At 45.3% G+C, this 18,602-nt stretch overlaps 1 protein-coding gene across 1 annotated transcript in view; it reads left to right on the top strand.

The window, feature by feature from the left end:
- TMEM201 (transmembrane protein 201) overlaps positions 1 to 18,602 on the top strand; it is a 293,795-nt gene that overhangs the window by 252,171 nt on the left and 23,022 nt on the right. The window contains exons 9-10 of the mRNA XM_085609763.1: positions 8,774 to 9,046; positions 9,791 to 9,931. Of these exons, the coding sequence (XP_085465889.1) occupies positions 8,774 to 9,046; positions 9,791 to 9,931 (414 nt within the window). The remainder of the gene's footprint in view (positions 1 to 8,773; positions 9,047 to 9,790; positions 9,932 to 18,602) is intronic.

Genomic DNA, 18,602 nt, shown 5'->3' on the forward strand with positions numbered 1-18,602 from the left:
TTTCACAGTCAATTAAGGAGGCAATACTGCAGTCCCCCCCCCCCCCCCCCCCCCCCCTGTTCGCACCTTAAAATGTATGGCACTGCCATCTTTGGCTATGCCCAGTTCAGTGCTAGCCACTGTTCAAGAGATGCCAGTTTCAGGCTATGTCCCGATTACAGTGTTGGATCTGCCGTAGGCTTCAGCAATATCTCAGCTTGAGTTCTGCTACAAAATAACTAAAGCACAGCCGTGGCTTGGGAGGATTCCCCTGCTGTTCCCTTGCCAGTAGCACTAAATGTTGGAAGCCATGTTCAGTCCTGATTCCAGTGCGACCCAGGTGCACAAACCGGTTCCCCACAACAACAAAATGGCAGTGGTTTGGACACTTTATCTTAAACAATTAGTTCCCTTGGGCCCCCACCTACTGAAGAATGCATTTTATGCTGTGGTAGTATTTAGGTTCGTGAAGGCCTTGGATTTACCTTTGCAAACCGTAGAGATTAAGGTACACTTGCTGAGATTTTAAAACCTGAGCTAAAAACTGCCACTTAATGAAGCCTTGACTGAGTCTTTTGGTGCAGCCTCGTCCAACCCTTATTCTTTGCCGCTTATGAACAGCTCGATTGCTTAGTGCCATCGGCCTGCTCCTAGGGACCCATGCGTCTTAACTCAAGATCAGACTCCAGAGAGTCCTGTTGTAAAGGCTTTGATAAGTAAGATAAACCCCAACTGCATCCCCTGCTTCTCCTCCAAATAGAAAGTCCAAAAGGATTGTTGCCCTAAATAAAGGTTTTGTTTTTCGGCATTTTTGGCCTCCGATCCATAAATGCGGTATGCATCTTGGGCCGATACACACAGGTGCCTTAGGATATGGTGATAGATTTTGCCTCCTGACCCTGAGGATTTTTGAAGGTTTTTTTCGTAAAAGTATGACAGCCAAGGCGTGGCCAAGTACAAACTTAAGTGCTGGTCTGGACACAACAAACTCAGAACGCTGTGCCAAGAGTACCACCTAAGGTGTCAAATGGCGTGCTTGGATGTGTGCTACCGGATTCTCCGGGACATCCCAGCTTCATTGATGGACATGTTGCTTGAATGAGCCAGGTTCTTTGACGAAAAGGCAGATTTGACTCAAGTGTTTTATTGATGGCTGCCCTACAGCTCACTCTTGAACTACTCTCCCCTGCTCGTCATTACACCAAGAGTTCCAGGTTACTCAAGGGGCATTGCCCACAGACAAAGGCAGCCCTCATAGCCTGTCCAGCCTTTTCTTTGTTCCAGAGGAAGAGATTGTGAGAAGTTGGCCTGATATATGATGTCACTAATTCTAGTGTACACCTTGTATCAGTCCAAACAACCCTTATGGTGATTGGTTGTAAAGTCAACCTTATAGACCAGCTATCCTAGTGGTAGCATGGACAAGAGCAGTCTCAGGCTAAACTCTGAATGGCATGTGAAGCCAGCTGTTATACCATATGTAATCCCTTGAATACCAAATGAAAGGACACCACAGCAGATATATATAAAAATAGAATGTATTTATTCTAGTCAAACCCTCAGCACTCTTTATGAGATTCGAGGTAAGTACAACACAGTCTTATTTAAGCATACATTACGTCACACAGGTAAGTAATACAGTTAGGCCCTAGGGGCCACGCAAACCATATACTAAGTAAGTGGTATAATAACCACTGTCACGGAAATAGAATAGGCCTAGGCCTAGGGAATCGCTGGGGCTACACTATACTACCAAAGGTTAGGAAGTGGGAGGCCCATGGGATTCAGGTGCAGAGTGGAAACACTCACGCGTAATGCGTAAAAGTTGATAGAAATGGAAGTTATTAGAAATTAACAGTTTTAGGACACTTCTGGTATAGCTAGGAAGTCGAGACTCGGAAACTAGACCCTTGGATAGTCAATACCCTTGTGAGCACCGAAGTACTCCAGTTACCTAGCCCACGGGCTGCGGGTGCATAGGTGTGAACTTGCGTCGGGTTTCGTCGTTGACTCCTATGGATGCCTGAAGGAAAGTTGCTGACAGGCAGTCAGTGAAGAGTGTCCGGTGGATCCCAAGGATGGGATCAAGAAGGAAGGATACCTGCAAGCAGAAGGGACAGAGTCTAGGTCACCAGCCAGGAGCTGGGAAGGAACCAGGAAGAACCAGGCAATGTCGTGAAGATGCAGGTGAAGAGGTGAAGCTTGTCGCAGCAGTCACGGGTACCAGGAGGCATCGAGGACGACCAGGACCAGGAGGTGAGCTGTCCCACGAAGGCTCTTGCTGTCGGCGTCGGCGAAGTCGAGTCAGGACCCAACAAGCCTTGGCAAGCGGAACCCACGCAGGATGGAGGACTTGCTTCTGGTGCAGACCAGGAAGGTCTGGGATGCTTCTCTTTCACAGAGGAGCGGGTGCCAGTCTGGAGGAGCCGGACCAGCAAGATGAAAACAAAGGTTTGTCGTCGCAGAGGTCACTAGCCAACGGGCCAGCAACCGGACAACACGTCGAGCAACTCATGTGCAGAAGGGCCCCACGCAGAACACGTGAAGTGTGGGGAGCTGGTCTTCTTTGCAGATGGTGCTCGGGATGGGGGCTTCTCAATTCCCCAAGCACAGCCTCGAGGGAGCCTCGGAAGTCGCGCTAGTCAGGTACTAGCCACTTTTCCCAAGTCGCCGGTCCCACGTCCCTCGTCGCCTCCACGGGTCTCAGCTTCGCTGTAGATGTGGATCTGGGTCAGAGGTGTCTGGAAGTCTCGGCGCTGGTCAGTCTCTGCAGTCGTCCCTCGAAGGATCAGTCGCGAAGCAAGCAGCGGTCGCTGGATGGTGCCTGGTTGCCCAGGGTGGTCACTCCTTGGCCACAAGGGAGATTTCTTCAGTCTTCTTCCTGAGGTCGAATGTCGAAGGTCCAGAGTTTCTGTTCAAGTTGCAGATTCAGGTTAATCTAATTTAGCAGGGCTCAGCTACCTACTGATATACTGGGCTGGGCTACCTGCAAGGTCCCTTCTATGGGTGGGACCAGGAAGGGGAGTGGTTACACCCCCTTTCCTTTGTCCCGTTTCGCGCCAGAGCTGGGGCTGGAGTGCCCCAGCGCCGGTTTGAACTGGACTATGCATGGGACACCTTGTGTGCCCCAGGCAGTGTCTAGTTTCATTCAACCCTCCCTGCCCCAATACACTAAATCCTGTCTAGGGTGGTGCTCGCACCTCCCAAGGCAGGAAACCTATTGTCCAAGCCTCCCTCGCTGGAAGGACTCCCAGCAGCAGGAGGTCAGACTTGTGTCTGTGGCAGCAGCATCCATTTTGTGATGCTGGGGCTCTGGTTAACTTTAACCGGGTAAGTAGGTTACAACATGTCTTCTCCCTCTAGAAGGGAGGAATAATATCCTCATGGCCAGAAATGGTATGGGGGTATTATTCCAAAGTGTTAGACACCTTACACGACATGTTTTGATAAAGCCAAACCATAGTTACCATAACCGTTTAAGATTATAAGGCACTTTAAGAGTATATGGTAGGCTATATCATAGAACAGCTATAAGGACATGGTTCCGAAAGCTGCAGACAGGCTCAGCTCATGCTAGAGCACCATCTCACATGTTACCAAGCACTCTGCCTCCAGGATTGTTAAGGCCTGCCATAGGAGTGGCTGATAGGTACACATGTGTCTATATATAAGGTAGGTATAGGAATACTGCACCTAAGCAAGGAGTGATTACACGACCTTGCCCCAGCTGAGTGATCAGCCAGTTGTGTCATAATGGAAGGCCAGGCCATTGGTGGCATAATACATGCTGCAGCCCCTGGTAGGCCTAGGGTACACCTATGCCCTGGGTACCTAAGGTACACTGTACAGGGGCCAATAAGGTGATCCTAACCAATTGGGTTATGCACCTAAAGTACATAGTGTAAATTTAGAGAGAGAACAGCAGGGCTGTGGGTCTGATTGGCAGGCCCACAGCCACATCTAAGTCGAAAACCAGTGAAGCAAAAGCAAAAAGTGGGGGTGAACATAGAAAGCAGACCCTACTCTCCTACAGAGATAGTGTTGGATATGTGGCCATCATTAAATGCAGTTACCCTACTCCCAAAATGCAGTCCACACCAATCTGCTTTAGTTACCCCTCACATGATCCCAATGGAACAGTGGTAATCCGAATTGATTTTGCCTGCCCAGCAGGCTTTCAGTTACTTTGGACCAGTGGGCCCTGCAGGTGGTTCAATTTGGTTATGCTATCTCCTGTTTGTCTACCCTCCACATATTCCTTCGGTTTGTGGCCAGACCTCTGTGGATCCTGCCACCATTCTGACCAGAGAAGTTCAGATGCTGTTTGCCAAGGGTGCGATCAGAGTGGTTCCTTAGGTGGAGAGGGACATAGGCTGTTACTCCAAATGCTTCTTGGTCACCAAGGAGGACTGGGGTCTGAGGCTGATTTTAGATCTCTGATTTCTAGACACCTTTCTCAGGCTAGCTCAAAAGAAAGGTTGAGGTTAACTCTGGTCCCGGTGGCCTTGGATCCCAGAGACTGGATTGTATCTTTGGACTTGAGAACACAAAATTGTCTCCGTTCCACAGGTGTTGTCTCTGGTTTGTTACAGAATCGGTGCACTTGCAACTCGCTGTCCTTTTCCGTGGCCTTACCTCCGCAGTTTTATTTGTTTTGTCTCTGGTCCGGCAAGGCTGTCATGAAGGCATAGTTAAAGTTTACTTGTCTGCCCTTTTGACCTTTCTTCATTTGACCTCATCCACCAACTTTTTTTTTAAGTCACCCGTTTCTTAAAAGGACTTTCAACTGTGTTTGCCCTGCTTATTTTCTGTCCTGCAGAGGGACCTTAATTTTTCCTTACCTTTTGTAATGCAGAGTTTCACACTGAGATGTTTGACCTTAAAGATGTGTTCGAGGCAGGTGTGCTGTAGATGCACATGCTTTGCATACTCCTGCCATCTAGTGTGGGGTCAGTATGTTTGCAAGTTGTTTTTCTTCGAAGAAGTCTTTTCTAGTCACGAGGTAAGGGGACTCCTCCTTTCAGTGTTTGGGTGCACAGGCATCACATTCATTGTTGGATAGTTTTCTTTACACCATCTAGTTTGGACGTGGTGTGTGTGGTGCTCCGGTTCGAAGCCGTTCTTCGGGATCCCCTCGGTGCGCAACCCACTGTACCCTCGTCGGTATTGTTTTCGTATGCGCTTCACCATTCTTCGCGCGTGGAATCTACCCGCTTCCACAAGTAGTTCAAACCGCAGATGCATCTCTCACAGGTTGGAGTGCGCATCTCCAGCATCTAACAATTCAGGGTTTATGGAACACCAAACACAGGAGTCTCCACATCAATTACTTGGAGCTTCTAGCTATTTATCTAGCACTAAAAGCTTTTCAGCCTCACCTCTTAGGGAAAGTTGTCCCAGTCCAGACGGACAACATGAATGCTATGCTATGTACAAAAACAGGGGGGGGGGGGGGGGACACTCTACAGTTGTCTCGCCTCTCTGACCATTTGGCATTGGGCAATACATCACAAAAGTAATCTTATAGCAGAACACCTTCCAGGCATGCACAACCAATCTGCCGACCTCAGCAGGATGCGGCTACAAGAATGGGAACTTCATCCCCAGGTTCTCCTTCCTTACTTCCAAAAATAGGGATTTCCACAGAGACTTCTTTGCCACAGCAGAGAACTCAATGTCCAAACTTCACCTCTAGATTCCCACACCATCTATCAAAAAGCAATGCCCTATGGATGAACTGGTATGGGATATTTGCTCTCCCTCTCCTTCCATTTCTGGTTCGTAAACTCCGGCAGACATCACTCACACTGATTCTAGTGGCTCCCACATGGGCTCATCAACCATGGGTCACCACACTACTAGAACTGTCAGTGGTTCTAAAGCTGCACTTCACTTCCAACCTTCTCACGCAGAACCATGGAGAAATCAGAGATCCAAATCCCAAGGAGCTCTACCTAGCGATCTGGTTCCTGAAGTCATAGAGTTCAGATACCTAAATCTACCACCAGATTATATGACAATTCTTATAGAAGCAAGAAAACCTACCACTAGAGCACCTTATGCAGCAAAGTGGAAAAGGTTTGTTATATCTTGTAATAACACAATTGATCCGCTGGATGCATCTATACAAAATATTATTTGTTATCTTTTGCATCTACAGCGAGTTGGCTTAGCATACACCTCTAACCGACTGCACCTAACGGCAGTACCTGCCTATTTGTACAACAGACCACATTTATCCTTATTCAAAGGTCCAGTAATTAAAGCTGTTATGGTAGTCCTTAAAATAATAATACCGCTCAGGGTACCACCTGCACCTGTCTGGAACCTTAATATTGTTCTCACAAGGGTTATGGGTCCATCTGTTGAGCCATTGCATAATTGTTTATTACAATTTCTTTTATGGGAGGTTGCCTTTCTAATTGCTATCACTTCATTAAGACGTGTTGGTGAGCTATAGGCAATAACCTTGGAAGAACCTTTCTTTCTACTTCATAAAGATCGAGTGTTTTTTCATACAAACGCAAAATTCCTTCCAAAAGTAGTTTCTGATTTTGATATTAACCAATCAGTTGAGCTACCTGTGTTCTTCCCTAAACCTGATTCAGCAGCAGAAAGGGCTACACACACTTGATGTCAAAAGAGCACTATTATACTATATTGATGGAACAAAAGTTTTTGTTGCATTTGCTCCACCTCATAAAGGAAATCCTATCTCCAAATCCGCTATTTCTAGATGGATTGTCAAATGTATTCAAACTTGCTATGTTAAAGCTAAAAGAACTTTAACTGTACCTCCTAGAGCACATTCTACTCACAAAATAGGAGTATCCATGCCCTTTTTAAGTAACATTCCCTTAGCTGACGTATGTAAGGCAGCTACATGGTCTACACCACACACATTTACCAAACATTATTGTGTGGATGTATTCGCACGTCAACAAGCTAATGTAGGACAAGCCGTGCTAAAAACACTTTTTCAAACAACTACAAAACCCACTGGTTAGCCACCGCTTTGGGAGAATAATGCTATGCAAAGCATATGTATCTACAGCACACATGCTGTAAGCATCTGTTCTTGGCATGTAGAGCTGTAGATTCACATGCGCCCTCCCCGGACACCTCTGGTTGTTGCAGTTCTTATTATTCCCATTATATACGCATGGACATCTCTGTACTACATTTACTTACTCCATTCTCACCCTCTTGTGGGAAAACAATCGAACAATGGAGTGGTTGCCTATGCGCACTATCACCGAAAGGAGGAGTCACCTTACCTCGTGACTGGAAAAGACGTCTTCAGAGAAAATCAACTTACAAACATCCTCCACCCAACACTAGATGGCAGGAGTATTCAAAGCATATGAATCTACAGCTCTACATGCCAAGAACAGATGCTTACAGGGTAAGTAACATAATCCTTGTTATTATTGCCATCACTTCTGCGTATCTTGTCAGTGGTTTTCAGGAATTCTGTTCAGCTACGTTTTTTCCCATGACAAGCTGATCCTTTGGATTTGGGCACACTTTCTCTCGAAAGTGGTGTCACCTTTTAATGTGGTCCATCACGCTTCCTGCATTCTTTTTCGGCTGTGTTCCTCGAAGGAGCAAAGGCTACACCGCTTTGACCCTAGGTGGGCCAGTAGTTTCTACATTGATAGGACTAGGGAGCACAGGATGGACGATCAACCTTGTCAGGTTTCCCAGTACAAAAAAAATAGAAAGGCTGTCCCAGTCCAGATACCAGCCTTACTGAGGTAGGTTGGTTGATGGAACTAAATTCCTACGGGATGCCCTTTCATGTCGGTACCATTCAAATAAAGATCAAGTCTGTTTAGCGACTTGTAAAGCGGTATGTTTTCAATCATTTCCTTATTGAAGGATATCAGAAATGTATCTCCATTCTTGGGAGAGTTCATGTTATGTGCGCTAATCATACATCAGGCTAGTTCACCACAGCAGCATTCTAGAAATGTAACCATGATTAAAAGGCTGGCTGATAGAGACCTCAGACCTCAAGAGTGGAGGTGTTGTTTATTAAGCATTTTCATGTTGTATGTTTGTGGGGTGAGTGTCTTGATGGCATTGTATCAAAGTACTAGGGCCTCGAATATCTATTCCTGAGTAGTAGATAGCCCATGGAGTGAGTTAAATGAGATATGTTCCTCAGTCCTAAAAGGTAACATGCGGTTGGCACCTTAAATACTTTGACACTTTATTTTTGGAAGAATTTCCTTTTTCAAAAAAGTGTTTGGCTCTCACACAGTGGGTGAAATTAGTCTATAATTGAGTGTAATCAATATTCCATGATGGAGAAGTAATGTAATGCCTGCTGTGTAGACATTGTACCCAAGTTGCACGACCACAATAATGCAGTACAGCCGATCTTTGATCTAAACGTGGAAAGGATACCTTGCATAAAATAAGTTACAGGACTCGCTGCTTTTCCTCAGTATCTCAAGTCAGAATGATTATCTATATTTATAGAGTGCAGTGATTACCCTGATGGGGTGTCCTTGCAATAGATCCTATTGAAGTACTACATGCCCATAACACTCTTTCCCTCCAGAGATGCCAAAGAAAGCCTAGGTGTTGCCGCTTACCCAAGAGACATTGTAATTTTTGGAATCTATTATAGAAGGGTAAATTCCCGATACAGGGAAGTGTCCATCAAAACTAAGCTAATACTTTCATTTAAATCATTATTACAACAATGTTTAAACTTTCAGTACACCTATCTGTTAACTGTGGTAAGCTTTTAGCTTTAACCTTTTTCTTTTTTTCTTTTATATAGATTACTTCTCGCTCCTGTCCGGCAGCTGCCCCACATCTCCTATTCCCTCGCCATCTCCTTCCATTGCAGGATCAGTCACTTCCAGCTCTGGTTCCTTTCTCTTCCGTCGCCCCCTAATCAGTCCAGCACGCCTCAACCTGAAGGGGCAGAAATTGCGTTTGTTTCCTTCCCATTACGAAGCACCACAGACTCCCACTGGCTCGGACGAGACTCTCCTCCCCGACAGCAGCGGATTCTCATCTGAGCTCCTCTCATTCCCTATACAGCATGGTGGTAAGTCAGTGAGATTGCTACAGAGAGCAATGCCACCTTTGGATTGGTGTATCTAACTATAGCTATTGAACTTTGTGACTCGAAGTCTGATGAGGGTAGTAAGGTGTTTGTTTTTTATCTGATAAGTGTAAATGGTGGCAAACTTGGTCTGCCAGTCTGTAACATGAAGAGTTAGTTGTTCTTCAGAGCCCCCCTGTGTTAATGTTGTGGTGACTGGCATAATTGCTACAATACTCTATTGCATATAGATAGACAATTTCAATTAAGGAGTCTGCTTTTGTACAGGCAGGCTGAACTCCGTGACAGCAGCACTGTATTAGGGGCCTGCTTCCGGCCTGCTAACCTGCACATGGTCTGAGTGGGATAGTGCATATCCGTTGTGCAGAAAACGGGAACCAGTGTTAACTGGAATCCATTTTAGCTAGAATTAGGTTTCCACTGGTATTGCTTGAATGCCTTTTCACCCATTTTTCTGGTAGTATTAGATCATAGTGCGACACCTCGCTTTGCTGAGCCAAAGCGGTAAAATGGCACCCAATTGTTGGGGTTGTAGACATGTGACCTTTAGAAGCAACCATGAATTGGGGACACGGCAGAAAAGTATAGTATTTCGAGGGGGCACAGAGTAATATCACGCAACAGGGTTAGTGGGACTGTGTTGTGATAACCTGGTACAGCATGATTAGATGAGGCTCAATCCGATATATGTGGAGCACCTAGGTCACCATTTGTATATTTCTCCAGGGCATGTGAAAACATTTGTCAATGGGCAGAGCGTATACAGTGGGATATCAAGAAGAAAAGAAGACAGTTCTTCTCATTCATCCAACTGCCAGGTGGACACCACGACCAAGGGATACCTTGAGGAGTCTGGAGGCTGGCGAGGTTTGTACCAAACTATACAGCTATATTGTTTGTTTGAGGTTTGCAGGGTGGAAAACATTTTGGCTTATGTTAAAACTTTGCTTAGTTGTGATAGGCTTTAGATTTGTGGGAGATGTTTTTAATACGAAATATTATTTTTGTAGGCATTTTTTTTTAGTGCTACTTGCACCAATATTTTGACAGTTTAGGTTCTTGTGCAGTGCTTTCTGCGTTTGTGTGCTTGGCTGACAGATAATCTCTGTGATAGAAGAGGTCAGAATGACCGTTCCTAGCAAGTGCGTCTTCCACCCTAACCTGCGTTTCTTAAAACCTGTATGTTTTAGCTGTGTCACAATTACAACCCAGTTCTGTACAGCAAGGGTTAGGAGGTTTAGATTATGCTTCGTCTTTGAAAGACCTTTGGTGTTTGCTGCAACATTGTATCCAGCAGTGTGACTATCTGTGGTTCTGTGCCTGCGCTGAACCTCCGTTGCTGGTTCCGGCCGTTGCTGCAGGGAAGGGAGGAAGACTTCATTACCCAGGCACCCTCTGCTGTTTCCACCTGTGGCTTGGCCCGCCTTACTCGGCCTCCCGCCCTCTGCCTCTATATCTGTCTTTTACCGATTCCGCAGCGCGGAACGCGCGCGGGAACGAGCCCGGGCGAAGCCCGGGACAAGGGCGGGACCGTCAGGGGCTGACAGAGGCTGGGCTTGGCCAATCCCCTGAGCTTACGTAACTGACAAGTAAGACTTGTGGATTGCTGTGGCCGAAGTTGAGTATCCAATTACTGTATTTGTTCTGTTGCTCATTCCCGTGTATGTTGTAACATGGCAGGGAAAGGTAAGCGCGCAACGGGGACTGCTTCAGTGACTGGTACTTTAGATCAGTTCATTACTAGAGCTGTTTCCGTGCTTGAACATGAAATCTCTATCACTGAACGCCGTCTCTCTGTTGAGCCTATGTATACCAGGCGGTCATCAATTGGCGCATTGGCACGGGCTAAGTCACCAGCCAGGTCAGTTGACCAAATCTGTGGCGATCAGCTACAGCATAGAACCTCTGATCCTAGTTCTATTATATCTTTGCAAAGTGCCAGCGCCATTGAAGTTAATAATCCCCCCCTTCCTATCGAGGGCCCTGAAAGCCCTGTAGTTACCCTTCCGCTAACTAGGGCTAATAATAAAGCATCCAAAGCACCTAGATTAGTTATTCCGAAGAGGAAGAGAGGTGTGGATGCCCAAGGTACAAGACAGAGTAAAATCCCTAAAACCTCTAAAAATGTGTCTATGCCTGTCATCCCCCTCCATGAGGAGTGTCCGGCCTCTGGCGAGGCCTTTAATAGCCCACCGGATCGGTCACAGGCCAATTATATGCTTCCCTTGATTGAGCAGGTGGTTCGATCTTTAATGCTGCCCCTCCTGGAAAGAATCAAATTGGTTAGCGACAAAGTTGACAATCTAGAACAGACTATCCTTGACAACTTTTGTTCACTAAAGAATGTAGTTAAACTTACTACAAAAGCTTGCGATAACCTTAGTTCCATATCCTCAGTTACCCCTCCATCTGTTGCCCCTGATCCTTCTGGTAAACACCCTGTGTCAACACTTGTTAGCTCGGGCCTCGATCCTTCAAAGCTAAGGGATAAAAATTGTGCATTTACTAAGAAGGCTCCCCAGACAATTATTGACTCAGGGGTTGATCACACTAAAGTTGACATACAAATTGGACCCACTGATAGCACTTCCCATTCTTCCCTGGCCCATATCCATCTACCACCCCAGTCCCTTCCTTATGTGGTGGTATTAACTGGTGTCCCCAAACCAAAAAGTCCAAAACCCGAATCCTTTGAAGAACTAAAGAACAAAGTGATCCACTGGCTAAATAAGAACACGCCTATCCCCAACAACATGGATGGGAAAATCTTGTTTGTTAGAAGGGTTAGCTGGGTAGGATCACGACCCAAAGATGTTTTGGGTGACTCTATCATCATCAACTTCAAAGACTGCCGTGTTGCTAGTTTTATATGTGATCATGCTCCTTTTTGGTCTCATTCGGGGATACAGGTGCATGATTTACACTTCTTTTATATGCAACCCATTACCCATGAGGATAGGTGGGGCCACGCCTGGATGGGGAGAGGATTTAACTATGGGTCTCTTGCTCTGTCTTCCAATAGTAATAATGGTGTGCGAAATTTGGAAGATACAGATTGACCGGAGCTAAGTCATCTTAGTCTAACAGTTACCGGGTGTGTCTGCTTTACTGTTGATAAGTCACGGGATCACCCAGATGTTCTTTCCCTGGCTCAGTTTAGTACTCCCTCCCCTCTAAAGGGAAAAATGTTGAACCTGCCTATTCAGCCTGTGAGTTCACAGGTAGTCACATCTTGTTTTGCTGCCCAGAATAGGTTGTTGGGATTTAGCTTTGGATCCTTGATCTCCTGGAATGTTGCTGGCCTCAGGGCGAAGATGGATTCTCCCGCGTGGGTAGAGTTCATGGGTAACTTTGACGTCCGCTTATTTCAGGAGACCTGATCCGTCGAGCCTTTGTTCTTGCCAGGCTATTTAAACTTCCATGTCCCAGCATCTAAAGGCCGTCCTATGGGTGGCCTAACTACCTGGGCTCGTCAGGCTCTATTTCCCAAGGCAAGTGAGTTGTCGTCCGGGTCCCTGGATATTCAACTAATTAGGCTGCCTTTGGCCTCAAAGCGGGACCTGGTTATTTTCAACCTCTATCTCAGAGGGACAAAGGGGAAAAGGTCGCAAGTCCTGGTCACTCTGGATTCCTTTATGGATACTTATTGTAGTACGTATGGCACGATCATTGCGGGAGATCTTAACGTTACGTTCGAACCCCTATTAGCCTCGGATTCAGAATGGGGACTTGATCCTGAGTAGGATCGCCTATGGGATATTCCAGGTCTGGCTCTCCCCCCAATTAAACGATGGTCGGAGGTCATAGTCCAGATAAACTCCCTTTGTTATGAGCATGGTCTTAGGGCTTTGAATGGCAGAACTCAGGGGGATAAGTTGGGTGCTAATACTTTTGATAATGGCCGCTCTAAAAGTAGGATTGATTATGTCCTCTGCTGTAAGAACTTATGGCATTCCATCAAAGATATGGTGGTGGAACCCAGAGTTGAGAGCGACCAGAATCCTATTTGTGTCACTCACCACTGGTGGAGTGGTATTTCTTCCATAGCTGATATAACTGATCTTAATCCGCCAGAAGTTGTTCCTACTAATAACATGCGTAGGCTCAGGTGGCGGGAGGTGGCAACTAATGATATGTCCATAGCAAAAATTGACGCCGAGTTGGCCAGAGTTATCTTGCATCTAGAGGTTGTAGCGGCCTCTGGTGAAGGTTTGACTCAAATAACCGGCGTTCATGAATTATTTTTTGAAGGATTAAAGGGATATTTTATAAAGCCAGTCACTAAAAACAAAAAGCCCCCTCCTAGGCGGCTCCGCTGGTATGACGGGGAATGCAGAAATGCAAGAGCTAATTTAGCTGCTGCTCTCTCAAACGGCCACCTGAGTAGCATTCAGATAGCAAGGCAGGCATACAGAAAATGCCTTGTACAAGCTAAAAAAAACTGGGATGAGCTCTTTTGGCAAGACCTGAAGGGAGCAAGTTATGGGAAGGATCCTAGAATGTTTTGGAATATTATCAAATGGAACAGGGGTGGCCTGCCCGACACCCTCCTAAATTATGTGACACAGGATGAGTGGTTTAAGTATTTTAAGCCTCAATATGCCTGTAGCCTTTTACATATCCCCTCTGCGACAATTCCACATGTTTTTTACAGCAAAGGTCCTTTCAGCCCCAAAGATGTCCAAATAGTCTTGGCTTCGGTAGCTACTGGACGTGCACCTGGATCTGACGGGGTTCCGTCCGATGTCTTTCTCCAGAATCGAACCTGCTGGAGTAAGTACATTGCACTAGTGGCTAACGCGGTGGCTGAAGGTGCCCCTGTACCAAAATCTTGGGGGGGGTGCTATTATTCCAGTTTTCAAAAAAGGCGACAAGGCTCTCCCATGTAACTACAGACCGATTAGTCTGATAGATACAATTCAGAAGATCATTGGGAGGATGGTCCTGAATTTAATATTAGATTGGGAAGAGGATAATGGGGTCTTGTCTACATTTCAAGCTGGTTTTCGTAGATCCATTAGCACAGTGGACCAGGTTTTTCGCTTCATCCAATTATATTGGAAGGTTGTGACTCTGGGGAAAGGCAGTCTCTTTGTTGCTTTTGTTGACTTAAGAGCTGCCTTTGACCTAGTTCCACGCTCAAGGCTGTGGCTTGTCCTAGCAAAGTTGGGGCTTCCTCCGGAAGTTTTGACCCTGGTTATGAGACTACACGAGCCCAACTTTGCTGAAGTCCAATGGGGAGGTTTTGATGAAGTTATTCATGAGTTCCCTGTTGAGCGCGGTGTACGCCAAGGTTGTACCATGGCCCGACGCTCTTTTCCTTGTATATAAATGGGATTGTAGATCGTATGCTTAGTGTCTCTACAGACGCTCCCAAGTTGGCAGGGATAGTTACCCCAATACTGATGTTTGCGGACGACACTCTTATTGTGTCTAAAACGCCAAGTGGTCTGCAAAGAGCCCTGTCTGTCTTTGATGACTTTTGCCTCGCACATGGTTTGGAAGTAAATGTATCCAAGACCAAACTCATGGTTTTTAATCCACCTCCTAGTTATAGAGTGAGGAAGTTCTTTATGAATGCCCAGCCATTAGAGGAGGTCAACAGCTTTATATATCTTGGTATGCACATAACTAACGACAACAAGTGGAGTAAGCATGTCATGATGACCTCCTTGAAATTTCGGCAGATTACTGGGGTCCTACTCAATGAGTTTAAAACTTCCCTTACCAAGCAGATTAAACCTGTGCTTCAAGTTTATGAGGCAAAGGCTTTAAACTCTGCCTTATATGGGGCAGAGATATGGGGCTTTGACTCGTTAAGTTTATTAACGGTAGTCGAAAATAAATTCCTACGCAGTATTATAGGCCTTCCACAGAGTACTCCTTTGGTTCCTCTAAGATATGATCTAGGTAGGAGAGCTATCCTGGAATTAGCCAATCTCCGTCCGGTTCTATTCTGGCGGAGGTTGTGGTCTACTCCGGAGCTCTCCTCCTATGCCAGGAGCCTTCTGGATGTTATTAAGTCTGATACATCCCATAAGATCGGTTGGCTGAGGAAGCTTCGTGCGGCCCTTGCAGACTTGGGTTTGGTGGGGCTGTGGAGCGATCCAATGTCTGCGACATTCCCTTCCAAGAGTGCCTTGAAAACGTTATATTGGGAACATATTGATTATAAGACTTGGAGCCAAGTCAATTGTTCTTGGATGACTAATTGGTACCTGGAGGTAAAGGTTACTCCAGTTTTGGAAACCTATTGGGACTTGATTACTAAACCAAGTGACAGGAAATTATATTTCCAGTTACGAGCAGGTTCGTTGCCACTCAGGTCCCTTACAAGTAGGTGGTCAAGTGCAGTTAGTGATATATGCCCTGCATGTGGCATGCAGTCCGAATCAATTGGTCACTTCCCGTTTGTCTGCCCCGCCTATGTTGATCCAAGACGTATCTGGCTGTCCCCACTGTGCAAAGTTTTGGGCACAAGGAGTAGTCTTGTGGCCTTAAGGATTTTACGCACTGATACACTACCGATTATTTCTGTCGGTCTTGCCAAATATTTGGGCTGGGCATGGTATTTAAGGAATAAACTGGCATGCTCACTTTGTTAGTTTCTTTCCGAGCTTTTGCATGGTAGGGCTATGGAATCTTCTTGCTTTTTAATTCTCTGTATTTTCCATGTTATTTCACCATCTAGTCGTTGGATTTATTATTTAATGTATTTTTATATTCATATTTTAATATTTATTATATGATGGATTCTACGGTCTTTGCACCCATTATGATGCTTTTATTGTAATTGTATTTTTGTGATATTTGTGTCTTTTATGAATTTGAATTTTCGAATAAAGACTATGATGATGATGATTATGCAATACTGCCAAACCTTTTAGTTACAGCAGACGTTGAATTTGAAGATTGTGTGATCTAATGACCTGTGTCGGTGTATCAATTTTTGCAGTATAGAGGTTGTGACTCTGGTCTGCTGTGATGCATTCTCCACAGTGATCAGTGTTGGAAATATGGGTGGGCTATGAGTAATTATCTGATATTTAGCACTAAATGGCCTTTGATTCAGGCACACACTTTACAAATAGGAGTCCTGTTTTGTTGCATGTTTGTGAATATACATTTCTCACACTTGCAGTAAACCATGCAATTTGAGACCTCCGAGGTCTAGGTCTGTATTTGTGGAGAACTGTAAAGTGTTTTCGGTACCCTTTACTTTGAATATGGCTAAAAATTCAAATTCTTTTCAGGGACCACCCTATGTAAAAAACAAAAATCATGATGTGGATCAGAGAGCCATTATTTAAAAAAAAGCTATTTTCACTGAAGTAACGTTGGAATGTTTAGTGCGTGTAATGCTGTAGCCATTTTAATAAAACAAACGAATAAGACATTCCCTAAGAATCCTTCTCATCTTTAATGATGGACATAAAGCAATTGAAGACTTGGGTTTACACTTTTTGGGGAATAAGATTGGTCTCACCCTCATTTTCTTTTGCGATATTTTCATGGGTCTTATCAGATTTTGAATTTCCCAAGGCAATCCGATCCTAACTGCCCCCCCCCCCCCACCCCCCAATATTTTGAAAACTTATATCCTACCTGAAAAGTTCTTGTGATCTGGAAAATGTCCTACAAGCTCTTTTGTTGCTCCTCAGATGTATCTTTTCACCTAGGTGCTTTGGAGACCCATGGAAAACAGGCCATGAAGAGGAGCATGTAGAGTTGCAACCACAAATTATACCTGGCCCCCAAGAGGAAGAGTAGAAAGTCTTCTAAGAGGGAGAGATGTATGAACAAGGTATTTTTCAAGACCCCAGAGGAATTGGGGAAGATTGGGAGATCTCAACACCGATTCCCTAAAGTAGGGACCCTTCATCCCTTTCACACCTGATGACATCACAGTTTCAAACATCCGGCTAAACAGATCTGTAGATAAATATGGGATACAACTAGAAAAGGAACAGTCACTAGAAAGGAAAAAAATATGAAAATGTGTATCTTCTGTCCTTTCTTTTTGGGGGGGGGGGGGGCGGTAAAAGCAACACGTGAGGTGGGGAGGAGAAGCTACATGGAGCAGGTGGTGAGAAGCACATGAGCAAGAAAGCAGCAGAGGTAGGGAAGGTAACCAAGTGCAAAATGGAAGGGGCGTGGAGAAGCGCACGTATAACAGAGCAGCAGGGAGAGAGAATCACACGAGATCCCCCAGATGGAAAAAATGCACTCTCGGTGAGTGCTTAACCGAAAAGAAAAAAGTAGTGCTTGAAAAGCAAGCACAGACGCTAGCCAATCAAAGTGATGGTAAGGGGGCAATGCTCCATGGGACAAATACAAGATTGACCAGGTGGTACATGAAAAAGTAGGCAAATGAGTGACTGACTGGGAAGCTAACCATTAGTAAGCAGTGGACAGGCTTCAAGCCCCTGTATGTTCTTGGTTAGCCCACACTATGCCTTGCAAAAGACAGCAAATTAGGTGAGACCTCAAAAGGAGTGCCTGAAAGATTAGCAGTGGAAGGACACAAGTAATGCATTAATGCTCTAGGGGAGGGGCAAACAGAAGAAAAGTAGGGAAAGCCCACACAAGCTAATGAATAAGCAAGCAAATGAGTGGCATTGAAGTTAACCAGCGGATCAACAATAGGGCGGAGTTTGAGCCCACTGTACGCTAACACGGTCTGGCAACAGACAGCGCATGCACCATTAAGTAACCAAGACCTTAAAAGGGAACCATTGAAAGGAAAGGACTGTTCTATCCCATGTAGATAATGGAGATGGTGAGAAGTATCCACCCCCTCCATAACAAACAAGGCGTCCGTGGTAGGGACATGGTTTTATTAAATAGTAAATATAGACAAAACCAGACAAGATGTATTGATATTACTATTTATCATAGAGAAAATAGGGAGTTCTCGCTTTTGAGTGGCATTAACTGACCTTTCGGCTTTGCCGATGCTGTTGATAGGGAACAGCATTGGCAAAAACGTTAAACAAGCTATGGCTAAGCCAGTATGCCTGACTTGCATTTTGAGTCTGGACTAAAGTTTTAAAAAGCCTTCTACATGAAAAAAACACAAACATAAAAAAAAAAAAACTGGTGCAGCAACAAAACGAAGCAAACCAGAATTGCCAATGTCAATTGGCCTGACATATTACTGAAAGTGCCTGTTCTGAGACAGATAAATTTAGACCTAAAATATTCCTACAGCTCCATCCGCGACAGATACTTCAATGTTACGGAGGTATTTGGGTGTGGGGAGGGTAGGGAGGTTCTGTTACACAGTTCTGTTTAAACTTGTTATGCACAATCCTAGTGCCCACCTGGCTTCAACCCTGTCCGTATATAACCAAGCCAATTCGAGTTCTGGCCCAAATGGCTTAAGCAGATTCCGTATGTCCTGCCAGATGACTCTCTGTGTTCTAACATGGAACTTTTGCGGTGTCCTAGACAAAGTAAAACGTAGGGCTGTGCTCAGCCAGGCCAAACGACTACAGGCAAACCCTCTCCTACTGCAAGAGACGCACCTTCTTGCATC

Source organism: Triturus cristatus, chromosome 1_2 (genome assembly GCF_964204655.1).
Source record: "Triturus cristatus chromosome 1_2, aTriCri1.1, whole genome shotgun sequence".
NCBI classification, from domain to species: Eukaryota; Metazoa; Chordata; class Amphibia; order Caudata; family Salamandridae; genus Triturus; species Triturus cristatus.